Source organism: Peromyscus californicus, unplaced genomic scaffold, assembly GCF_007827085.1.
Source record: "Peromyscus californicus insignis strain IS unplaced genomic scaffold, ASM782708v3 Scaffold_13__1_contigs__length_99412109, whole genome shotgun sequence".
In the NCBI taxonomy this organism is placed as follows: domain Eukaryota; kingdom Metazoa; phylum Chordata; class Mammalia; order Rodentia; family Cricetidae; genus Peromyscus; species Peromyscus californicus.
The window spans coordinates 68,252,265-68,278,775 of record NW_026294424.1 but is presented as its reverse complement, the minus strand read 5'-3'; the positions used below and the strand labels follow the sequence as shown (position 1 = coordinate 68,278,775).

The 26,511-nt window shown below is 46.1% G+C and overlaps 1 protein-coding gene across 2 annotated transcripts in view; it reads left to right on the top strand.

Annotated features, from left to right (window-relative positions):
* The first annotated feature begins 13,036 nt into the window (after positions 1-13,036).
* Positions 13,037-26,511, top strand: part of Lnx1 (ligand of numb-protein X 1) — an 82,887-nt gene continuing 69,412 nt past the window's right edge. Inside the window, exon 1 of one of the 2 annotated variants that reach the window (XM_052735158.1) lies at positions 13,037-13,400. In XM_052735158.1, the coding sequence (XP_052591118.1) occupies positions 13,309-13,400 (92 nt within the window). In that variant the 5' untranslated portion in view covers positions 13,037-13,308. The remainder of the gene's footprint in view (positions 13,401-26,511) is intronic. The other variant, XM_052735157.1, reaches the window with a different exon arrangement.

Genomic DNA, 26,511 nt, shown 5'->3' with positions numbered 1-26,511 from the left:
CTTGTTGTTCTTCTGCCCTACTCTAAATGAAAAGGGGAGAGATTGTTTCTCAGTGTGGGAGACCAAGAAAGCAGGACTTCTGCTTTCTGCTTTCTCACTCTGAACTAACTGTATGAAAGCCACATCCCACATCTCCCTCCCCCCACACCCAGGACCAGAAGGACTGGCCTACCATACTGAGTATATTTAGATAAATACTCCTACCCGCCTGGCCCCCAAACCTTACTTTTTAGGAGAGAAAAGCATTTATCTGTTAGGTTAAATGATTCATAATCCTGTCGTCTCACATTCATCTAAAAACAGGATATGTTATATGCTCATAAAATAGAAACGGGAAAAAAACTGCCAGGTAAACTGAAGGAATCTTATTTTTTCCAAGTCCACCTGGTTCATCGCTGTGGAGCCCAAAGGGCTTGTTCAGCTAACCCTCCCCTGGCCCAATTTTATTTATGTGGGCTTTATTTAGTCTAAAGCAAATTCACAAAAATATATGTAAGTGGTGTTTACATTAGCATTACATTAAGAAATTGGTTTACCATCTGGCCAAGAGCCAGTGGATTCATTACTCTGAGAGGGAAGGAGAGGGAGAGAAGCTGGGAGAAAGGAAAGAGAGATTGGAGGTAAGGGAGGGGATGGAGGAAGCAGGAGAAGCCTGCTAGCCTTGCTAACCTGCTCAGGCGAATTCTTTCCCCGGCCCCTCCAGTTCTCCTCAGAGGAAGGACTCTGTCTCCTCAGAGCTTTGACAGCTCTCCCTACCATGAGGCCTAAAGGGATTTAAATCCTTCTGATTCCCTGGGTCTTTTTTATTGAAGTGGTTACAGCATGGGAGTTCTGACCATTTTATAGTGGAGAAAGGTGCTGAGAGACAAAGCGATGGGAAGTTAGGGGGAAGGTAGAGGCCGGGAGCCCTGCCTGGCTAGTTTCCTTTAGGGTGTGCCTGACTGGCCAGTCACTTACACGCCATATTCCAGTTTCCTGATCTGTTTAATTAAAAACAACAACAACAAAAATGTCATGAGGTGCTGTAAGGATAAAATGAAGTAATCTAATAATGTCCTAGGACAGTGCCTAGCACATGGGAAGTTTTAATTGTTAAGAAGCAAAGTTATAAAAAATATCCATCCGGAGGGGCATGGTGGCACAAGCCTTTAATCCCAGCACTCAGGAGGCAGAGGCAGGCAGGTCTCTGAGTTTGAGGCTAGCCTGGTCTCATATATAGTGAGACTCTGTCTCTCTCTCTCTCTCTCTCTCTCTCTCTCTCTCTCTCTCTCTCTCTCTCTCTCACACACACACACACACACACACACACACACACACACATACACACACACACACACACACACACACACACACACACGCAATATCACAAGAACAAAACAAAAACACTTCGTCATAACACAGAATCATAGGAATCTATTCGTGAACAGGATTTTATCTAATCTGGTGACCTACAGGGTCTTTTTGTTTGTTGTGGTTTATGACTTTTTTTAAAGGCAGGATTCTTAGTGCAGAATATATATATATATATATATATATATATATATATATATATATATATATATATATATATTTTTTTTTTAAAGTGATGTGCCAGTGGAATAGAGGCAAGGTAGAGTAGATGCCCTGCGTTAATCACCTTCATGTTACAATAATGAAAGGCCTCAGTCAGGATCCGTCCTTTTCTAATGCTGTGCAAACACCATGACCACAGCAGCCAGCATACAGAAGAGCTGGGACACACAAGGGACCCGATGGGAAGGAAGGACGTCTAAGAGAGTGAGCAGTGGGGATGCACAGTGGAGTATGTTCGGAGTACATTATATACTTGCTTGAAACCTTCTTATGGGATCTTTTTAATAGAAAGAATGTTAAAGGCACATCCCAATATGATCTACCCTGGGCCCCACCTCTCAAGGCTCCATACCCTCTCTTCCCGGTAGCAGCACCCTGGGGACCAAGCCTATAACACATGGACCTTGGGGAGGCACTTGCCCAGACCACAGCAGATGAGCCAAGGTCTCTCCTTGTCGTCTCCCACCTTCAGCCTCTGGAAGGTTCTGAGGGAGGCTCACGACTCCTCCCGGAGCACACTTGACAAACCACACATCAGGTCTACACCGCCATGTCACTGAAGGATGATGAGTGGCACTCCAGTGAGAAGTGGCTTTTTCATTAGTACTTGGAGCTGGAGCCTGGTTCCCTGTTAGACTGTCTCCTGCCGCAGCCTGAGAAAGAACGGGACCAGAGCATGTGGGGGCATATGACAGAACTCCAGAAGAATCCTCAAAGATCTAGAGCCTCAGTTTACCCTTCTGAACCTTTCTCCCTACAGTAAGATGACCACCTTTTGGGTGGCCCATTTCCATTGTCAGATTAATTTTAACTTTCCGGTCTCCTGAAAGGACTTCCTGTGAACTTCCAGTGCCTTACTTAGAGCCTCAGAACAAATAGCTCTGTGGGTTTCTTTGCACTCTGATGGCAACTCACCCCCTTCCTGAACCCTCTGTGGTCTGTGGTCTCAGTTAGAGAGAAAAGTCAAATGCTGTTGCTTCCCAAGTGCTCTGACTTTTCAGGCATTTCACTTCAGCCCCCTGTGTCCAGACTGTTCTTTCAGGCATCCTAGCTGAGTTTGGAAATGTAAACATCAAAGCCGAGTCTGTGAAAGTCAGAAGGCGTGTATTTTCTTTGAGATAAGGCTGTGTTTGGACAAACAAGCTCAGAATGTTTGGAAAAGGAGAAGGATGCAGCGCAGTGTGTGACCACCATGCTCCTTCCACAGTGTGTGACCACCATGCTCCTTCCACACGTGACCCCCTCTGTCTAGTTCATGCATCTTCATGGCCCTGTGTGCCCCGGGTAAATGGGGTATCAACGGGGGCGACTCACCTGTGGGAGAGAATGAGAGGGATGGGGGAGACACGAGAGAAGACAGCAAGACAGTGTGTTCTGATCAAGCTGCAAATTTTATTCTCAGCAGGGCTTATATAGCATGGGAGGGGGAGGGGAGGAGGGAAGGGGTGCACGACGTGCTGTACGTGCAGGTGAAGGGGGACGTGCAGGTGAGGGGCTACGTGCAAGTCGTGCAAGTCGTGAGGCTGCTAGGTGGTAAGGTCACTGGTCAGGGCCCATTGTTCTGTTGCTATGCTACCTGACCTGCCTGATCTGTTCTTTATCTTCGGGGGCATCTGGTTTAGGGTAGGGGCTTGTTCTCTGGCTTAGCTAGTACTTTTTCATGGTCCATATTTGGTCTCTGACACCTGTGGAAAGCTGAAAGTCTTTACTTGTTTTTGAAAAAAAGTTGTGTTGGAGGTAAGGGGAAGCCAGATGCCCCCTTGTCATAGACAGTGGCAGACTTGTTGGCGGGCACTTGTTACCTGCTCTCTGCCAAGTTGAGAATGCCCACCTCCTCTCTCGACTGGGGACTCCCTAAATCTGCATTCTTTCTATGTGTTTTTGAGGTCTCCCCCTCAACTCACAGCCTGGCTTAGAGTTGGTAACTGAAAGTACTTATTGATTGTCTAAGAAATACTGAGTTTTTTTTTTTTTTTTTTTTTTTTTTTTTTGGTTTTTCGAGACAGGGTTTCTCTGTGTAGCTTTGCGCCTTTCCTGGAGCTCACTTGGTAGCCCAGGCTGGCCTCGAACTCACAGAGATCCGCCTGGCTCTGCCTCCCGAGTGCTGGGATTAAAGGCGTGCGCCACCACCGCCCGGCGAAATACCGAGTTTTAAAATCAAACATTGAAAAACTCATTCTTTGGGGACTCTTTCTGTATCAAAGGAAAAGATATACCGCCATGGTATTTTTCTGGGAAAGATATTAATATATAATTGGATCAAAGACTACTGTTCTGACAAAGCAGAAAGATTCCCTTTTATGAACCAAAGTTTCAGTTCCAGGCCAACAGAGCCTGACTAAAGACAAGATAAATTATGGAACACATGTGAGAAAAATCACAAGTTAATTCACACTCAGTGTATGCCTGGTACAAATCTTCACTGAACTTATGTAGTCTTCCTATCAGCCCTATAAGCTGGGCTAGTGTTAACCTTTTCCTGGTTAAAGGCATCCACACACAGTAATGGTAGGTTGAACTCCGAGGCCACTTAACTACCGATAACTCGACAGTTGAGGGTGGTAATGAAGACAGAAAGTAATCCAGGCCATCACCATAGTGAAAATACAGAAGACACACAGCTCAGGTGACTTGTTGAAGGCTCTGGTGTCCTACTGTGTTTGGAGAAAGGTGGCAAAGAGTCTTCGTCTGTTTTTCTAAAATTATTATTTCTTGCTCTGGTCTGACAAAGAATTTGGTAAAAGATCTATCTCTTTGATTCTATTAACAAATCATATTTCTTGTATGATGTACACATTTCACCAGTAGATGGGACCCAAGCGATAATTAATCCATCAGCATGGGGATGTTTGTAGGTGTCCATTATTCCTACTATGTGAAATGGAGGTACAGTGAGGCGAAGATAGTTATGGAGTGGATGCTCAAGCCTGGCCTTCGGAGTCCCTGCTCACATAAGCCCTGGTCCCCTCAGGCTATGGTATGAACATGAGCTGCCTTTTTCTCTTGCAGGTTTTTCTCTTGGGTGGCCCTTAGAACATCTTGACCTGTTCCTGAGGAAATACTGCTTCCCTGAGTTTCCTGATCCCCACTCAGTCATGAACCAACCAGACCTCGCTGATGACCCAGATCCCAGCCTTGAGCCCCTGTGCACGGTGTGTGGCCAAAACCACTCCCCAGAAGAAAACCACTTCTACACCTACACAGAAGACGTGGACGACGACCTCATCTGCCACATCTGCCTGCAAGCATTGCTGGACCCTCTGGACACTCCCTGCGGGCATACCTACTGTACCCTGTGTCTCACCAACTTCCTGGTGGAGAAGGACTTCTGCCCAGTGGATCGCAAGCCTGTGGTTCTGCAGCACTGCAAGAAGTCCAGCATCCTGGTCAACAAGCTTCTTAACAAGCTGTTGGTCACCTGCCCGTTCCCAGAGCACTGCACCAAGGTGCTGCAGCGCTGCGATCTCCAGCATCATTTCCAGACAAGGTAGGAACCCTTCCTCCTCCTCTCCCGGGGCCACGGAGTAAGATGCCAACCAGGGGGCAGTGAGGATTCACTCACCTCCCTAGGGCCTGGCACTCCACAGGATGCCTGTTCTTTCTCTTTGTGTCTGTTTCAATAAGACACCGTCTAGGTGTTCATGGCGGTGAACCAGTGTGAGCAAATATCACTAAGTGGGATTGTGTTGTGTGTATGCCCTTATGTGTTTATGGTTTTTGAAAAATGGTGGTGTGAAATGTTAGGGTTTGGATATCAGTTATCACCACTGGGTCATGTTTTCAAATGCCTGGTTCTTGGCCAAATGGTGCTATCTGGAGATGTGGCAGAAGCTTCAAGAGATGGGGCCTAGCTGGAAGAAATAGCTTACTGAGGGCACACCTTTGAGGTTAGGCTAGGCCCCTGTTCCCTCTCTTTTTCCTGGCTGCCCTCCTCACCCAGGTGGACAGAAACCTCTGAAACTGTGAGCGCAAATAAATCCTTCTATAAGCAAGCCATCTCTCTTTTTAATTGGTGTAGGATCTACATTTATTCACTTACTTATTTTCAATTTTAATTTTTATTGGCATATGCTCATCATATAGAGTATTGGATTTTATAATGACAAATTGTTTCAAATAAATCAACTAGAGTCCTTAAATGAGAAATTCAGAAAACTATCACCCTTCATTCTACTTTTCTTTCTATTGCTGTGATAAGTGTCACAACCAAAGCAACTTGTGAAGAACAGTTTATTTGGCTTAACACATCCCGATCACTGTCCGTCATTGAAGGAAGCCGAGGCAGGCATTTGAGGCAGGAACTGGAGCAAAGGCCATGGAGGAACACTGTTTACTGGTGTATTCCCTGGCTTGCTCAGTGTTCTTTCTTATAGCATCCAGGAACAAGGTTGACACCACCCACAGTGGGCTGGGCACCCTCCTGCATCAGTCCTTAATCAAGAAAACGTCCCACAGACTTGCGTACTGGCAATCTGATGGGGGCATTTCTCAGCTGAGGGTCCCTTCCCAGGAGACTGTTGCTTGTGTCAAGCTGACACAAAATTACCCAGGACACCCTCTGAGTGACTGTGTCTGTTTCTCTTTTGGCCAAGGTACACACAATGGTGGCAGAAATGAGGTGCGCTTCTTGCTGCTGGAGACTGGCACCCCCTGCTCCCCCACCTGCTTCTCACTTTGGTCCTTTTCACTCTTGTGTGCCTGGGCATTGCTGTGTGGGTGGCCTCACTGGTGGCTCTGGGCCTGTTCCCCATGAGGCACTCTTCTCAGCACACTTAAGGTGCTTAATCCACGGTGAACAATAATACCACAGTTATTTTTGTAAGAGGAAATCTGCAGCCTTGTATTTATCTTGGTTCCTGTCACAGCCAGGGCAAGAGGCAGGTGCATGTTATTTTGTTTTTTAAAGGTCACATACCTTAGGTCATGAATCTGTGGCTTTGTCTTGTGAGACATAAGTAGATTCTCTAACACGAAAGTTTTTATCATATAAGGGCCTGAGTGTAGTGCTTAGCACATGTTGACCATGTTGGTTATGCCAGTGGACTCAAGATGCCCAGTCAGATGTTTTTAATGTAGGTTTGCAGTAAATGCTGGTTTCAGACATGGAGACCCACCTCTATAGTTTCCCAAAAGAAGGTGTGGTAAAAGGAGACTGTGGGAGGGAGCCTCTTGGTGACCATTGCTGATAATTTTGGTCAGGTGTCAGAGGCATTGTGGAGAGGAAAGTAAACCCAAGGTCAAAGATAAGGTAAGTTCTGGTCCAACTATGCCAAGACCAGGGGACACACTGGATAGGGAATATAGAAGACCTAAGGAGAAGGGTCCTGGTGGAAATCCCTCTGCACATGTGCCAGTGTCCTGTCCTGCCGTATTGCCATCTTTTCTTCTATTTGGGATGTGTTAGTTCCCTGTTGCTGCTATAATAGTGATCACAAGCTTTCTGACTTCACACAACTCAACTTTATTACCTCAGAGTTCTCTTGAGGGTTAGAAATCCAATATGGGTGTCACCCAACCAACATCATGAGGTTTCTGGGTTAAATTCCTTTGGGCTGCAGGGGAGGCTGTCACATCTTACCCTTGTCAGCTTCTAGATGCTTCCTTCCCGGGGTTGGCCAACCAGTGATAAAGGGATAGCATCACTGGAGTAGACTGTGGCAACCTGTGGGGCTACAGGGAAGAGAATCCATACTTAGCTGCCCCAACAGAACTTTCATTCATTCCCTGCCCTGCCCACGCTACCCCGTGACCAGAACTTCTCAAGGAAGCTGAGGGGAAAGTGTTGGCAATCACACAATTGGTAATGATTTGCACTTGGGAAAGAGCTGTGAGGGAGGAACCCCAGACTGACAGAAATCCAGTCACCTCTTCAGGCTGTGGCTCTCTGGGGAGGAAACCCCCACCTCAAGGAAGCATGGGCCTCAACACCTGCGCTTGCACCTCTTCCTCCACACCAGAGCTGCCTAAGTAGGTTGACACCAGCATTTCCCAAAATACACATTAGTCATCAAGTGCTTAATATATACACAGATGCCCTCCATTACCAGCCCTAGCATTTGTGGGCAAAGACTAAGAGTTTGGAACTAACCCTGGACTTGCCTTCTGATCCTTCATAGGTCTTGGCCATTACTGGTCAGTAAACCACCTTTCCCTTCCCTTAGAAGGGACTTTAAGAAGACCCAATAGCGCCGGGTGGTGGTAGCACACACCTTTAATCCCAGCACTCGGGAGGCAGAGCCAAGTGGATCTCTGTGAGTTCGAGGCCAGCCTGGTTTACAGAGTGAGATCCAGGACGGGCACCAAAACTACACAGAGAAACCCTGTCTCAAAAAACAAAAACAAGAAAAAAAACAAAAACAAAAAACAAAACAAAACAAAACAAAAAGACCCAATAGCTATTGCTTTAGGTATCTGTTGAGCTAGGAAGACTCAGATGCCCAGGAGATAAGTGTCACTTGGCATGAGGCCTCAAGGATTATGAATGATGGTTGGGACCATTGTCCTGTGGATATGCTGGGGAGAGCTTTTGTGAAGACATTTTGCTCTTTTTTTTTTTTTCTCATTTTTTGAGACAAGGTCTCATGTGGAATAAATTGGCCTGGACTTCTATATGTAGCTGAGGGATGATTTTGAATTCTTGATCCTCCTGCCTCCATCTCCTGAGTGTTGGGACCACAGACCTACAGCACCACATGATACAGTTTAGTTTTTTTTTCGTTTTGATTTTTCAAGACAGGGTTTCTCTCTATACCCCCAGTGGTGCCAAAACTCATCTGCAGACCAGACTGGTCTCAGACTCAGAGATCTGTCTGCTTCCCTCTCGAATGCTAGAATAAAAGGCATGCATCACCACTGCCTGGCTACAGTTCAGCGTTTTTGATCATTCTCTATTGTCACTTTATTTGGTACATATACATATAAACAATTTTTTTTTTAACTTGACAAAAATTGCTGCACTGGGGATGTAACTTACTTGGATAGAGTGCTTGACTACCACACACAAAGCCTTGGGATTGATCCCCAGCACCACATAAACCAGTGTAGTAGTATATACCCATTATCCCAGAAATTGAGTGGTAGAGGCAGGATCAGGAGTTCAAGGTCATTCTTAACTATATAGGGAGTTCAAGGCTAGCATAGGCTACCTAATACCCTGTTTTCAAGAATACATTTATGATGTATAGCATCATCCTTTAAATATTGATGCATTGTGGAGTGGATTAATGAAGGTATTTAACATGCATTACTCATACCAAGTTTTTGGTGCTGAAAACTTACAAGATCTGTTGTAAACTGATAATATCAGAAAGGAGGGCTCGTTGACTTCTTCCTCTTATTTCACTGAATTTCACATCTTTAACAGATGGTAGCCTTGTGTCTGGGGTACAGCTGCATCACATCTGTAAACAGACGCCATGATCTCTGGGATTCTGGCCATGTACACACAGTGACCTTCAGAGCCTGAGCTGGGGGAAGCTTTGGTAACACATACAAGATGAACTGTGACTTGAGCTAGTGGCCAATCCTTGACACTTGCCTTAGATTAGAGCACTCTGGGAGTGTTGGGATCCAGGGACCCAGTGTGTAGAATCTGCTCGGTGCTGTTGACTTCTGCCCTCTTATTTACATGCCTTTAGATTATGTCACGTGTCTGCTCAAAGAGGTCCCAGTAGGGGGCCGGGCTGGTTGAGTTGGATGGCAGCCTTCCCAACCAAGATATGATTCCAGGAGATGTCATGGTGCTGCTGCAAAAGGCTTGGCTGGAAAGTCTCCCTCCATACCTGTGTCATTGTGAGAGCGTGAGCGGACACCAGCTTGCTACCCTCTGGCTTCTGATCAAGACGAGTCAACACCTCGTCTTCACTTTGTGACAACCTCTTCTGCATGCATGACATTTATCAAGGGCCATAACGGTCTAAGTCCCAGTGAAAGAGACTGAGTTCTGCTTCTGAGGAAATGACCTCAGAAGGGTAAAGAAGAGAAGCGGAAAACATCCCCTCTGAGTTGCTTCATAGGCAAGGCACCCCACCCTCTGTCTCTCTTCCTCTTGACATTTTGGTTGTGAGCCTTAGCTTGTAATGGCTGAGCTGTCTCTCCAGGTGGTTTCTCTTACTCTTTAAAAGTGGTAGATAATAGAACTGGCCCTCCCTCAGGACCTGCTGGCAAGGAAAAAGAGATCATTGTTCAGTGTTTTGAAAGAAGCTGGAATGAAAACATGATCGAATTGGCTTCAGCCCCACCTGGCTGCAGGTTCCTGGGGAGGAGTGTCTTGATTAAGTCTGGCCAATGTCCTAGGAGCACCTTCTTCAAAGATCTACCCTGCGCCCTCTGTTGACTTTGACTGCTGTCAGGGGCCCTTTTCTGTTGCTTTCGGGACAATCCAGGCTTAGCTGGTTGTCCACAGTCTAGGCAGGATTTCACCGCAGGGAGAAAGGAACCCCAGGCACCACTTTGAAACCTGTAAGCATGTTACTAGTCAGTGTTTTTGTTTGTGTGTGTGTGTGTGTGTGTGTGTGTGTGTGTGTGTGTGTGTGTGTTGTTTGTTTTTACTGGTCGTTTCAGGTCGTCTGGACATACACACTGGCACATATTCCTACAGTAACTTGATTTGATTTGATTTGATTGGGTTTTGTTCTTTTGAGGCAGGGTCTCGCCACGTAACTCTGGCTGTCCTGGAACTCACTTATCTTAGGCCAGGCTGGCCTTGAACTCGAAGAGATCCACCCGCCTCTGCTTCTCTGGTTCTGGGATTAAAGTTATACACCACAATGCCAGGCCTTATTGTGACTTCCTAACCCCGAATCCAGTTTGGTCCTCACCTCACCTCTGTTTAGCAAAGAGGAAAGAAATAAGACATGGAGAGACGATGGTGGATATCTGAGGTGGCCTTGCCCGGCATAGAGAGGACAGCCAGCAAAGCACCAGGACAAGGACTAGGGTTAGGGCTGTTTACTATCAAGGAAGCTGTAGAACAATGCGTGGTTATTCCAAGTGAGGGCTTTTATCCCCCAGGGACTTATACTAATTAGGATTACAGCTGGTAGGCAAGAGGACATCAAGTGGTATAGGATTAAGGGGCTGGAAGTTTTCTTTTTCTCATGGAACACAAAGTCTCAGGTAGCAAGGCTAGGACCAGGATGACGTCACCCCGATGCCATCAGGGATCCAGGCTTCCTTCTGGTTTTCAGTTTAGTGGCCACCCTCAAGCTTGTCACTGTGTGCTCTCAAAATGGCCATTCACCACAGTATCACATAGAAGTTTCAGGCAGGAAGGGAGCCGAGCCTGTTTCCTTTGAAGAACTTTCTAGAATGTCTCCACCTGTGAGTTTTGCTTAAACCTTGTCGGCCTGAATTGTGATCCAGGACCACTCATCTGCAGGAGGGGCTGAGTGCATTACTGCCATGAACAAACCTGGGTTCCATTAGAAGAGCAGACATCTGGTGGGCAGCCAGTGAGTGGAAACAACAGGAAGGATCCCTTCATTTTTGTGTTGCAATCTCATTCATTCATTCATTCATTCATTCGTTTTATCACCCTGAAATGCAAGGAGACAAATGGATGTGCTGTGGATATCGCTCTGTATAAATAAACACTGATTGGCCAGTAGCCAGACAGAAAGTATAGGCAGGACTAACAGAGAGGAGAATTGAGGGAACAGGAAGGCAGAGGGAGAGACTGCCTGCAGCCACCGCCAGCACAAGGAAGATGTAAGGTACCAGTAAGCCACGAGCCACGTGGCAAAGTATAGATTAACAGAAATGGACTGAATATAAGAGTAAGAGCTAGACAATGATAGGCCTGAGCTAATGGCCAAGCAGTTTAAATAATATAAGCGTCTGTATGTTTATTTTATAAGTGGGCTAAGGGACGCCAGGGCTTGGCGGAACCCGGCGAGAAAACTCTCCAGCTACATGGATGGGCACTGTTCATTTTTCCTAGAATACATATTAAGTATCAGTAGCACCCCGCCATGGTTGTTCACACCAGTATGAAGTCATAGTGGATACAGCATGCTGTTCATGAATTAGGGTCTATACTCTAGGGTTTGCACCTCTCAGAAGAGCTTGTCCCAGAACTTGCTAAACCCACATTCAGGAAAAGGAGGCATATCATCTTCCTCAGTATAAGAGAGCAGAAAAGATGAGACAAGTATTAAAAAGCCACCAGCCAGGCTCAGTCACTATTACTAATAGTCATTAGTAACGACTCACTGGTGCAGGCATAATTTTGTTCTAGCGTCTTAACAATACTCTGAGTTAAATGCTGTTGTTTTCTTACAGAGGAGGAAACAGAAGTTCAGAGAGGGTAAGCAGCATGCCTGGTACGCCCAGCATGAGGCAGAGCTAGGATTCAAATCGCAAGCTTGTCACCTCAGCACGAATACCAAGCCTGACTTCCTCTTTACTGCTGTCCATTAGCTCTGACTCACTCCTGCATACCGGCCTTCCCTGCCAGAGAGTTCAAGTTTGGGCCTCAACAAAATTGGCAATGACTGTAAAGAAAGGCTTTGTGAGGATTGCATGTGTCTGAGCTAGACCATGCCAGTTCAGTGTGCACGCAGTGCTCGGCTGTGTTTAAGCGCTCTCAGACCTGCCTCACCTCCACGCCCGGCTCCGATGATGTCGGACTCTGTTACTCTGCAGCTGATTACAGTTCCTCTCCCTCTGTAGACACTCCTGCGCTCACTCCTCTTCCTCACAGGTGTTCAGTCTGCTAATCCCGAATGTAACTTTCCCTTTGAACCATTTCTCTCAAGACTTAGACTTGGAGTTGGCGAGATGGACACATTCTTCTTGAATATGGAGTCTTGGGAGCATCTTGGCCGTCCAGAGCTCAGGCACATAATCCTTATCCAACTTGAAGCTGAAAGAAATAATAGTCAGCTCCCTCGAGAAGCCACGTATACTAGCTTTATTTCTGTAACTGAGGCTCAGACAGTGCGCAACTCAATGCCGGCACGTAGTTCAGAGAGGAGTGACAGTGACTCTCTTCACCACAGCCAGCCAGAGACCCTGCTTACACAGCACTGCTGTCTATTTGGGGTTCATTAGTATTTTCAAAGAAAACAGCCTGGTCTCCTAAAGAGAGCCCGTCTTCCCAAATTGACCAGCACACATCCCCGTGGTCATCTGTGTCAGGATAGTGAAGGGTAGAGTGTCACAAGTTCATATTCTGAAAGTGCATCCATGCTCAGGAGGGGTGGCTCCTCTTTCCGCACCTCCTGTGAGGCGGCATCATAAAGCCCAGAGACTCCAGGCTTGGCTCTAGAGATGCTAATTTCTGAGTGTCTCTCTGCACCAGGCAGCAGCCTGGGTTTTGATTATTCACTCATTTACACTTGGAGCTGAATGTGCCAATGCCCGTGCCCTCTTCCAACACGGCTTCACTCACAGCCTGGCTGCTCCTCGCCAGTGATGTAAATGTACCAGCTGCTTCCCAGGAGCCAGTCCGAATCCTGCAGGAGGGGCCCATCCCTTTCCCAGGCATCAGCCTGCTGCCTTCAGCCTAAGCCCTCTTGCCAACCATGGTGGGTCTCTCCGATCTCCCATCACATTATTGGATATGCCCAGAGCTAATCCTCTTACTGGCTCATGAATTATAGCGTGCCTTAATCTACAGACTCCAAGACAGATGCATTATCATTTTCTGATTGTGGGGACATGAACAGATTTGCTTAAAGGGGCGGCACTGGGCTGACTGAGGTGGTCAGGAGGAAGGCAGCAGCTGCTCAGAAAATGAAGGCGCTTTTGCTTCTGGTTCTGCCCTGGCTGAGTCCTGCTAACTACATTGACAATGTGGGCAACCTGCACTTCCTGTACTCGGAACTGTGAGTCCTTTCTCTGCGCCTGCATCTGTCCCTTCCCCTCCCGACCCCATGTGTGTGTGTGTGTGTGTGTGTGTGTGTGGTGGATGGAGGTGGCTTCTGAGTCACTTTCTCAGCCGGTCTATTCTGTTTCCGGCAGTAATTCTGCATATATTGCATGTGTTTTAATAAAATGCCCCGTGGCGGTTAGGCAGCATGCTTAGTACTCTGTGACTTAACAGAAAACATCATCATCTTAATGGTTCTGCTGCTTCTCCAACAAGGCATCCCCCCAATTCTGTGCTAAAGCTGTGTGCATGTGCGTGTGTGTGTTCAGCCTTTTTTTTGATAAATTGAATTCTTTCCCTTTCCATAAATAGAACTGAGAGAGCAATTAAGATCAGGGCTTGCACGCAGAGATGTGCATCTTGTATAGGGATTTCTAATGACTAACACAGTCCCTTTATTGAGACCATCAGAGCCAATACCTGAAGACAGGTGTAGTGTCTGTAAAGAGAAAAGATAAACTTATGCATTAAAAGTATAATTTTATTTGTATTTTTGATAATTTTTAAATATATGGAAATAAAGAACCATGTCACTGATGCCCATAATCATATACATCAATCTCAAGATTAATATTTTAGCAACCTCCAGGCCATCCAAGGCTATGTAACTATATAGCAAGACTCTGCCTCAAAAAATACATACATGAATATACACATACATATACATATAAAGAAATATACACACACATATATACATGTATATCTTTAAAATTGTCTTGAGTAAATGTAGCTGTCATAAAATTTCACCCTCAAATATTTTATAGTATACTTCTAAAACATAAATATATTTTCCTACATGCCTAGTGTCTATTTCATGAGAGGAAATGACCTAGGCCCCTAACTTTGAGTCTTTTTCTGGCTCCTTTGTCGAAAGGGCTGCAGGCTAGTGTGGGTGGTTTCTATCAGTCACGGAAGATGTGTTGCTCAGCCAACAATATTTACAAAACTCCTCCTTGCTAACCAGACAAGAAACTACAGGAAGGATGATTTTTCTTTCAGGGATGGGATTTTTCTGTGTAAACCAGGCTGGTCCGGAACTCTCATTCTCCTGCCTCAGTTCCCTGAGTGCTGGGATGACAGGTGTGCTCTACCAGGGCTCAGAGAGAAAACAAGGAATCTAAACTGGGGTTCGTAGAGCTCTGGTTAGAAAAACTTACCTGGTCTTCCTTCAGTTGCGACTCCACTCATGGACGTGTGGAGATAGCCAGTGCTGCTTTTGTGCTTAGTAGGACTAACCAGTTTGTCAAAGACAGTAGCTACTCAGTAAATGCTTGGCAAATAGAGTGAGACACTTGAAGGCAAGGCATTCATTTTACAGATGCTGCGTTTCAGGAGTGCCTGGTCTACCTAACTGAAATGTAACCCTAGTGCACCTGAGATCAGAAAACTTAGAGAAAGTGTTTGGCTTCAACTTGAATTGTGGGAGCCCCTGGGGAGATTATGCCATTGCAAAAGCCTTCCTTGGAAAAAAACAGTGGGAGAGCTCACTGGGATTGTGCGAAGTCTCCTTCCCCTCTCCCAGTGGTGGCTGAGGTTGGGGTCTCTGGAATGCAGTACCACAGCATCCTTTCTGCCTACCCCAGCCACCTGTATCCTTGTCAGTCACTGTGTGAGTATTCCATGACGGCTGCAACAAATGTCCACAAACTGGGTATCTAGGTACCTATTCTTTTGGTGTTTTGGAGTCCAGATACTAGAAATTGGGGCATGAGTCCACATCCACATTGGCATAGTGGGAAATCCTTCCCTGTACTCCTCAGGGTCTGCTCTAAGCAACCTTTCACTGTGGCTCTGTAACTCCAGTTTTTCTCTGTGTGTCAGCATGTGACCTTCCAAATTCTCTTTGTCTCTTTCCCTCCTCCTCCTCTTCTTTTCCTGCAGCACTGGGTACCTAACCTAGGACCTTGAACATGCTAGGAAGCCACAGAACAGACTCCCAGCTCCTCCTCTTGTGAGGATATTGTCACTGTGTTTAGGCCCAGTTGGATAGTCCAGCGTGATCATATCATGAGACCCTTAGCCTAATTTAATTTCAGTCCTAAGGCACTTCACCTAAATAAGGTCACATTCACGCACAATGCTGAGTGGAGTTACCTTTGGGGGCCTACCCTTTGGCCTACTTTAGATGCTATGGAAGAGCCCCTTCATTTAGTTACCTTCAGTCTTATAGCCTTGTTGAAGGAAGGATTTTCATTTTAGCTTATCAGTTTTTGTCCTATAAGTATCTGGCTCAGAGGCAAAGTCTCTCTTGGATTATCTGAGTGGACACAAGGAGGTCACTCTGAAGCTCTTCAGAAAGTGTGGTGCTATAGAATTTCCAGGACAGCATTTCTAAACCGATTGGTCAGAACTTGTTAACCATCTCCAGTTACTGAGGAGGTGAAAATTGTCCATTTCTGGTTCCCGGAGAACTTTGGGGGTGTGAGCTGGACCCTGAAGTAGGTAGGAATTAGGTGTGACAGAGGTGGAGAGAGCATTTCCGAATATCAAATAGCACTGGCTATTACCAAAACTTTACCAATTTAATTCCGAACCATGCATGAGACTTCTCAGCCAGTTTAATGCCCTGAGCAGAGGCAGAAGAAGGTGAGTCTATGTCCTTAAGGTGAAGAACTTCATCTCCTATCTACCCTGGTCACCAGGACCTTAGAGACAGAACCATGGGGATTTCCCGGCTCCCCAACCCAGGCTCTATCACATAGATGAAGCTTGCTTTATCTCCCCAGTACTTCCAGATGCAGAGTCTCCCTTGAGTTCCCTACCCACTAGCACCAAGTTCCGCCCACTGGGGACTGATCTGGGACAGTGGAGCTAATCAGTAAATGATTCAAAATTGGGTGCAGGACTGTCCCAACTCACATGCCTACAGGAACCTGTTAGGAAATGTTCAAAATAGAAGTCACTCAAGTAAAAGGCATAGTCCATGGTGAGGTCTATGGCCAATTATAGAATCTATGTGAAGTAGCAGTGGGGGTGTGTGTGTGCACATATACAAACATATAATATGTAACATAATTCATTATGTGTATAGTACCTAATGGCATTCAAATTTAATTTAAAACTAATTAAGTCCCAAGCAAACAGCACTGTGTCCCGCCCAACAGATGGCTTACGCATGCTCAGTTTGGCCTTGGGGACCAAGAGTTTCTTGCTGGCAGCTATGTCCCTCTTGAAACACAATCTTTGCCATTTGTTGCCTTGGATTAGAGGAGAAGGGAACCCAGGAGAAGAATCCTAAAACCCAGGTAGTGGGTTCTAATCTGTAATTGGAGGCAGGGAGTCTAGGGCGGTCCCAGAGGCTGTACTGTCGAAACAAGTACCTCATGCTGGGGGCTTTATGGTGGTGGAAGAACACGTGCCTGACATGCACAGGGCCTGGCCTCTGTCCCAGGCCCCACACACTCACATTCGTCCACACAACAGTGCTGAACTGAAAGCTGCTCTCTGAACTTCCTAGACCCCAAAGGGAACACAGGCAAGGACCTCACCCGTGGGCCGTGGAGAAGGGGCACACAGGATGTGTCCATGAGGGTCTGAGGACAGGTGGGTTCTCAGGACCACCCAGCCTGCTTTTTAAAGTTCGTGATTCTTAGGCCTCAACTCAACCCTAGTAAAATTAACCTCTTCTGGGGTGGTGCCATCATTTTCCTCCTTGAACTATCCAGATAAGCCACGTGGTCCACCGTTTCCCATTTCCGTAGGGAACAAGCCTTCCCGGGTGACTCTGTGGCATGGTTATGAAAGAGCCCTTTGTTGCAGCTGGGAGCCACCATCCCCTGACTTCTCTGATGGCCGCCACCCCTGTTCCTTGTGTGTCTATGTCCCTTCTCGGGGCGTCACTGAGGACTTAGAGTCGCACTCCCCACAAAGTAGTGCGTGCTTAGGAGGGGTGAGGAGGTGCTGGAGAATGTCCACACGCTCAGCTTCTGCAAAGCTGAGCCCCAAGGCTTAAGGTAAAATGAATGAGGTTGTTTTTCCCATCTTGGCCCCCTTCGTGACTGAGGGAAGCTGCCATAACAAAGGAATTCTGACCTTGCTCACGATGATCCCAGCTTAGCTTCCCCGAGAGGGTCCAGAACACAGCCCTGCCCTTGGAGAACGGAGGTATAGTCGTCGCCTGTTCAGTGACCCACTGTGGCCTTCAGAGCATTCCTTTCACTTAAACTGCATACTTAGTTCAGCAATAACTCCAGGGGAAAGCACTGGCGTTTGGAGTACAGCATGCATCTCATTGCCCGCGGCAAACCTTTAAGAACGTGTGCCGAGAACTGGAAGGCTGCGCGGTTCCTCCACCTTCAAAGTTCCTAGTCCCTATCAGCTTTGGGGGGTGCTCCTTGCTGCCACTTTCAGGGGGCTGTTGTGACCTGCTGGTGCCGGTGGGACAGGCTGAGCGAGCTGGGAGCAGGCACGCAGTGCAAGTATGCTGAGGCTTTGCTTTTCAGAGCACACTGTCTGTCCACTGTAGGGAGTTCTCAAAGGGCGGCTCGGCACGGTGACGACTAGAAGAACCCGTGTCCTTTGAGATGAACATTACTGCTTAGCTCTGTGACTTCTCAGGAAGGCAGGACATACCACCGCTCTCTAACTTGATAAACAGTTTGGATTTGTGAGTGGGGTCACTGTTCATAGTAGCCACTCCAGGATCTGGGGAGAGAAGTTACATTCTAATCCTCGGTCCCTATGAGACAGCCTTCTGCATGGACGTGGCCTGTTCCCACCAGAGTTGCGTACTAGAGGAGTTAAGATGAGTGATTCTAAATGTGTAACTTGGATTATCTAGGGCTGTGGAGGGCCAAGGTCTCCTGGAGAAACTGCCAAGAACAGCAGGCGGGACGGGAGTGCTGTGTGCATCCTCCTTGAAAACTGGGTCCAGTCCACAAGTCAAGGGCACAGGGACACAGATCACCCACCAAGTGTCCTAGGACCAAGGACACTAAACAACCGCCACCTCCCTAGCAGAACCTTCGCAAAGCGTCTGCCAAGCACACCTGTGACGTTCTGCACCAGAGGCTTGGCTTTGGAGCTGTCAATCAAGTACAGTTGGGCATTCTGGGCTTGGAAGTGAGAGGTCGGCTTGCCTTAGCTGTGTCTGTCACTCGCTAGGTGGTCTAGCTGCTTGCTTTCCCTTTTCTAGGTCAAGGTCTTACAACAGTAACCCCCGGTGTTTCTTTTTCCTCCCTTGTTGACCTCAGCTGTTGGTCTGTGGACTATAGAAAGCTGGGGCGGGGGGGGGGGCATCTTCTATGGAGCCTCAGGGGACCAGAGATCCACACAGGTGTGTCCAGATTACTGCCTTTGGATTCTTCTAGGAGGAAGAGAAGGGACAAAAGGAATGCCTTCAGCACCCATTTCTTCCTCACTGTCTGTTAACGACACCCAACACATTTGAAGGCCACACTGCCTGGCTCAGCTTTATGGATTCGCCAGCCAGTGTTGTCCAAACTGACTCTCCAAGAATTTGTTTGTTTTTCAATGATCTTGAAAGAGAAAAAAAAAGTTTCTGGATTTTTCTTGCTGTATGTTTTGAGCTGAGCAGCTGAGGCCAAGTTTTGCTAGGACTCAAAAGGAAGGAGATAACATTTACAGATAAAATGGGCTGAGGTGGAGAAGCCATATCCCAATACAGGTGAAGCTTGATTTCAAGGTTTTGTTTGGGTTCGATGAATGCCTTCAAAGCATTTCAGCTGGGGGTAGGGGTGCGGGTGGGGGTGGGAGGGTAGGGCACCAAGGCCTCCCACATCAGGCAAGTGCTCTCCCGCTGTGTTCTGTGCTCAGCCTTCAGTACGTGCTTTCCCATTTTCCCTTAAGTTTTAGACTTGTGTATTTGGAAGGAAATTGAAGCTGTATGTTCCTGATCCATTTATACTAGGCTTACTGAATGTTTCTTTGTAATGATTCTTTGATGTGCACAGAGCATGGTGACCTTGTTCCTTGGTTTTTTGTTTTTTGGGGTTTTTTTTTCTCCTTGATAATCCACAAGTTCTCTTTTGGCAACAATGCAGCAAATCTGTTTCCTAATTCTTCACTGGTATAAAACGCTCTTCCTTGGAAAAACCTCTACTCCATCCAAACCCAGCAGTTTCGAGAGTCTACTCAAGGGTTGACCAGTTGTGTTTATCTTTCTAGTTGCGTGACTGTGACAGGCAAAGTCAGGATTTTTTTAATAGTCGTATTAGTTCAGGTTTGGTTCATTTACTTTCATCTTCGTTTTAAGTTGCTACAGTGGAAAATTTTGGACAACGAAAGGAGAGGGGGGAATAGAGACCTTCTGGGTCTCTTCCATCCGTCGTTAGCAGTTACCAGTCCGTGGTCAGGTTTCTTTCATCTGCATGCCCTTGAACTGTTTGGAAGCAAATCTTAGACATGACTACCATTTTTATCTGTAAATATCTCAGCCATCTCATCTCTAAAAGGTGGTTTTGTTTAGTTTGGCTTCTTTTTTATTGTTGTTGGTTTTACTTAAGAAAGGACATCCCTATGTAACCCAGGCCGGCCATGGACTTGGGGTCCTCCTGCCTCAACTACCCGAGTTCTTGGGTTGTGACCATGCACCACCACTCCCAAGAAAAGGGTAAATTCTTAAGAAATGTGACAACAACACGAGTATCACAACAAGACAAGCAACCAATTCCTTAATATCAAATAACCAGTCAGGTCCAATGACCTCTACCTTTCATTATTTGTCTTCTGACAGTTTGGTTGTAGCTTGTTACCATATTTAATTGTCTTCCTCCTTTGCCCCTTCCTCCTCTTCCTCCCCTTCCTCCTCCTCTTCCTCCTCCTCATTCATGTTGCATTGGTAGAAGAGTGTTGTTAAAGTGAATTTGGAGAAACATGCCTTTGACAAAGGACAAATGCTAGACTAGCATAGATTGTAACTTACTATCCAAGTAGAAGTCGTCTCCCAGAAAGACCCAAAGCCTTGAGTGCTAAAGTCCTTAGGAATTTATTTGCCATTTTATCTGAGTTCAGTTTTTTGATTGACAAGTCACCCAACATTTGGAGGAAACTTAAAGAACACAAAGAGGGAAATATCTTTCTCCCAGAATAATAGTTTCCCATGGTTTTTAAATCATGGGCTTATATCAATAAAGAATATATTCATATATTCATATGCCTGTCATGTATAGTTATTTCTATACAGAGCTATGGACATATACATATATTTCCATATATACTATCATAAATATATATCTATGTAAGTAGTAATCTATATCATCTGTACATAGTTTATAGGTATTGTCATACTATAGGTATCTATAAATTTTGCACATGTCTACTACTACATTAATAAATACCTGATGGAACATGAGCAAAGCCATTTTAAAAGGCAAAGAAGTTGCTGGAGTTTTGCTGCAGCCTCCCCTCACCCTGCTCCTTGAGACATGAGCTCTCTGGACTCCTTGGCATAAGAACACAACATTCTCAATGTTAACAGAGGACAGTTTCTTCCTGACAATCTGGGGTGGGTCTTGGAAGGAACAAGCAGGAAATGGCCCGATTTTGCAGGCCAAATAAAACTGGAGGCCAGAGCAGCAGACATCCTTTTTTTCTTAGTCATCGTCCCTTTCTATAAAAAGGAAAGGGACTGTCCTTCTTGGTGGCCTCTCTCCCCAGGAGCCCTCTTTTGCCCACACTGCTTCCATGACATCCCGAGTGGCTCAAGCCTTAAGACTGCTGAGGCCAGCTAGGGTTCTTTGAGGGATGCACATGTCCCAGGAGCCCTGGACCCTGCTCAACCCCATAGTAATCCTGCTTCGGTGCAGGTAACTTTCCTCCTGACTCTGAGCTTCTTGTTCTCTTGCCTGTCTTGGGAGTGGCAGGCGTGGTGGTCCCTTCCAGCCCATTTCTCCTGTTCCACTTTTGCACGCTCTCCTGAGGCTCTGGGCACCCTTCCTAAGCCTCTCCCCTCACTAAATCTTTCTACCCAAAACAATGAGAAAGGAAGAAGCCAGGACTTCATGACAGAGAGGAGCCCTCTTGTCAGCCCAACACTATAACCAAGTGGTCCTCATGAGAAGAGGGAGGTGACATGGCCTGGTGAGTGGCTACCAGGCCAACTCTGGAGTCAGGCTGGCTGACTCCTTACACAGGGCAATTTGGGGGCCAGTTCCTCAGCCCCACTGAGCTTTCCTCACCCAAAAAGGAAGGTAAGAACACCTACCTCACAGGTGGTTGTGAGCGCTGGATAAAATATGAAGTATTTAATACAACGCCTGGTATAGAAGAAGCCCTTATGTTGTAGATTTTGCTAGTGATGGCAAGAATATACAACCCCTAACCCATTTTAGTATCTCTGAAACAGACTGCATACAAAGAAATGTGGTCCCGCTTTTCTTGGTGATTGAAATAACAGAACATTCCCCAATAGACGGAGTCTTTGATGTGAGGAAATTTGGATCACAGCTTTGTCTCCAGTGAGCATGGGTAAACAGAGCAGAGGGATCGGTGACATGGCTCCTCTTCTCCTGCTTCACTGGAGAGGCAAGTGACTTCTGAGGCGGGGTGGCTGTCATCTTAGAGTGAAGTCTCGGGAGAGGCCTGAGCTGTTTGTCAGCAAAGGGCCACATTTGTCTGGCTCCTGCCTCAGCAATGGGTCCTGGACCACACCTGCTGCCTTCCTCCTTAGGAGTCACTCCTCAGCTATTCAGCTCCCTTCTTGTTGTTCGCTCGACACCACAGCACCTACTTCCTCTTCCCTCTCCGTCTCCCCCTTCCTCAATTAGAAGATGATGATTTGACCCCGCACATTCCTTGGCTGGTGGAATCTGGTGACACTTGCTGCCTAGCACTGTAGCTGCTTAGAGCCTCAGGAGGTCTTCAAGGGACTCTAACAACTTGTTCTGTAAATGGAGAAACTGAGGCATCATAGTTTACCCAAATGACTCAGTCCTCTCAGTTACAGGCTGTGTGACCCTGAATAAGTCATGACATTTGGCTACATACAACATATTCGTTATTGTATGACATGCCCTCAGGAGCAGTAAAACTAATTGTTAGTAGTTTTGGCTAACAGCTTTGGGTGACATAATACCATAGGTGTGACACACGTGACCTTGCACATCACCCATGAGGAACTGAGTATCCTCTGATGGAGTCTGACTTCCTGGGCATGCTCAGAAAATGGCATCATGGGACTTCCCTGTTCAATTTTGGACAAGTGCAACCTGGGGCCATGTGATTGTAATAAAGCTACAGATTTGAATGCAGCATTCTAAGTCTTTCTGGGATTCTAAGGATTTCATATACAAAGGTCTGCAGCAAGCTACAAGCTGCAAAAAAATGTGGCCTCTTTGGTGGTGTAGTCACTGCTGAAGTAGCCATGTTCCTGAAAACAAACTCTCATCCATGCTCCTGTAAACAGCCCTGCACACACGCACACACACACACACACAGAAACATGAAAGAAGTGGACTACTTTGGAAGAGGAAGGAGATTAGCAAGGCTGAGAAGGGACAAGAGAGGGTAACTAATAAGGGTGGGCATTATGATGAAATTACATTATAGATGTGTATGAAAATGTCCTAACAAAACCCATTTTTTAAAATATAATTACTGCATGCTAATCAAAAGCATTTTGAAAAAGCAAAGAAGAAAATGTGGCCTCTGAAGCCACTTAGACCTGAGTTCAAACACTGGCTGGGGCACTTAATAGCCATGTGACCTTCAGCAGATTACCGGTCCTCGGGGTCCCTTAATGATAGTGCATGCCTCCTGGGGTCAAGACTCAGGCACAGCCTACATGAGGCGCTTGGGGACCCGCAGCCTGCAAGTGCGCTGTAAACGTTAGTGGCCTCAGCTGACCTGGGCAGCATATGCACCAAGCTTTTCAGCACCAGAGCACAGAGATGGAGTGGGCTCAGGAAGCCCCGGCAGGCCAGCCTGTCAGCGTTGGTATCTTCTGACTGGAGGGTCTTCCCTGAGAGTTCCCCTTGGTCTCCTCGGGTTCCACACCTCAGGGAATCAGAATTCCTCCAGACCTCACAAAAGGCTTCTGAACTCTTCTGTGAGTGAGGCTGATTCCCCGTGCAAGGCCCCTAGACACTCACCATCTGCTTGGGAGTCTTGAGAAATGGTATCTGGGCCTTAAAAATAGGACTGGAGAGGTGATGGGAGCGAAGGAGAACAGTGTGTTCTCCTCGGTCACAAGATAACCGGAAATGTCTTTTTATAAGGCTCTCAATGTCATGTAATGAAAGTTCAAGGGTGACTGTCCACTTTCCAGGTGGCTTGTTGAAACAGTCTCTTCCCTGGAGAGGTTGGCAGGTGTTAGACTGAGGCTGGGGGCCCCTAGGACTCCAACTTCATTTCCCTTCATACTTTCTAGCATTTGTGGTCATTTTACTTTACTTTCCTTCTTTCTTCCTTCCTTTCCTCTCTTTCTTTCTTTTTTTCTTTCTTTCTTTTTTATTTTTCTGACTTTTTTCGAGACAGGATTTTTCTGTGTAACACCCCTGGCTGTCCTGGAACTCATTTTGTGGTCCAGGCTGGCCTCACACTCATAGAAATCCACCTGCCTCTGCCTCCTGAGTGCTGGGACTAAAGGCATGTGCCACCATGCCCAGCATGTTCATTTTCTTTAACATTTGCTAGACATTCAGCAAAGACAAGGAATGTCTATCAACATCAATTTAAAAATGGGCTTTTGGGGCTGGAGAGAGCACTGGCTGCCCTTCCAGAGGACCCGGGTTCAATTCCCAGCACCCACATGGCAGCTCACAGCTGTCTGTAATTCTAGTTCCAAGGGATTTGACACCTTCATACCAATGCATATAAAATAAAATTTAAAAAATGTTTTTAAAAAAGGTGTAAAAAATAAATAAACAAAAATGGGCTTTTCTCAGCAAGTGGATGTAAACCAATGTTCTGGAAAATAAATCCAACAAGAAGCTTTCTATTGCTTTTCTTATAAATTCTGATCCTCTGTTTGTTGGTTTCTAAGTGTGGTTTCCCAACCTACTACTAGGTGCCATTCTTGTAGATGAAGAGTTTACACTTGATTAAAAAGAAAACACTCACTCCTAGGAAGAGTACAATTTGAAAATAAGTATTATTAAATACTTGTGAAATGTCAGGCATGCTCTGGGCTCTGGGGATTATGCAGTAGTAAAGAGCAAGTATACAGAACTTCAGGAGAAAGAAACAGGGCAAAGAGAGGAGAGGGGCCTTTCTTAAGAAGGCCTTCACGAAAAGGGAGTATTGGAGCGGATGCCAGAAGAAAGATTGGGAGGGGTCAGAAACAACATCTTGATGTCAAGATGAATGGACGCACAGGCCTTTTGGGCAATTAGATTCCTAAGTCCACATCTGTAAACTATGCACGCATGATGATTCCTGCATCCCGCGAATAACAGGTAAGAGCTGACACTGGCAGGTCCTGAGTGTTAGCTCCTGCTACTTCTACTTATTTTCGCCTTTGCTGGATTATTCCAGGAGGAGAAGACAGGGGGATCTTTTTCTACTGGTTTAACATCACTCTGGGTCATGTACTCTAAACATAGATTTTAATAGAGCCATGCATGCTAAAGCCCGCCTTCCATCCCATCCCTGCTCGGTGGGAGTTCATGGCTAGCTTCCTTGTCTCCAAATTATGCTGCTGCTTTCAAGTCCCCCACTCCCACTGCTACCCCCATGCCTGCTCGTATCTGTTTCTAGTGACTTCTCTTGACTCACACCCTGTCCATATGCAGCCAAGTTTGTTTACTTACCCCCTCCTCTTCCTGCCTCCTGTCTTTGGGGACATTCCCCCACCTGAGTGTCATCCATAAATTTTATGACACTCTCAGGTCCTCCACCTTTGGTTCATATCAGCATGATGGCAGGTAGTAGAGTACACTCTGGGAAGCCATAGAACTAGGTTCAATCCCATGTTTGTGATTCCACCATTTTCATCCATTTTCCCCTAGCTGTGACTCTTCAGACTAATAATGGCGGTGAAATCTTTCCTGAGATGCCGGCCTAGCTAGCCCAACTCCCTCCCCACCCCTCACAATCTTAACAATGCAGAGCATAGTGTTGCGATCTTCAAGACACTCTCATAGGCACTGGGGGATGGGAGTCAACTGAAATGCGGCTTCTTTCTGTTTTTCATCCTTCCTTTAAAATTTTACTTCCCTAATATTCATCCCTCAACTTTTAACCCAACCATCACATACATCAGTCACTGGTTTGTTTGTTTTTTTCCCTAAACTACTCTTTCCTTTTGCTTGCTTTCTGTATCAATATCACATGTTGTTGGGCTTTTTCCAATTTCTGACATCCCCCCTGAGTGCAAGGTAATTTTTCAGAAATAATTATTCATTTTTACTGCGCCATTGTTCAGTAAGCGTATTAGTCAAATTCCTTCATTCCCCGAGGGCCTGTGTCATCTGGTCCAGCTGATTTATGTGTCCTCATATTTGCCAAATATTCCTTTACCTAGATTTTAGTCCAAACTTATCTACGTGAGTTCATAAATCTCCTGATTCCCCTTACGTGTAATTTTAAAGAGCTTATCTTGGGGAGGGAGCATTAATTTTTTTTTCAATATTTGTCCCTTCTATTTGTAAATTGTTCTTTCAAGCTGCTTGGCCTACTATGTTTGTGACTCAGAATGCACTTAACAATGTTTCGAGCTGTTTCTAAAGTGTTTGCTTTGTTTCAGCCCCTGTGATTTCTCTCTGTAGACCTTCATTGATAGAGGCCATTGTCCTGGCTTCTTGCTCACCTCTGGTTTGCCAAACTGTCCATTGACCCTGGGGGGCTTCTGACATGTGACTGGAGAGGGGCCTGCTTTTTGCACTTGATTATAAACACTTCAAAACTGGAATGAAGCAAGAAACATGAACCATAAACTTCTTTTGCAAAGAAAGAACAGTGGAATTTGCTGACCAGATCTGCTCCATAGAAACTACTAAGTCTCTCGAAGCAGAGAACTTTCCACCATGCAAATAGTTTGGCACTAATATATACCCTTCCTCGGAGAAGTAATTTTATTCAACCCAGTCTTGCCAAGTCAGTACGATTTTAGAGAGCACTTTGCTGCACTTGGCCCAGTTGCTAATGGTATACTAACTTGTTCGATGCCT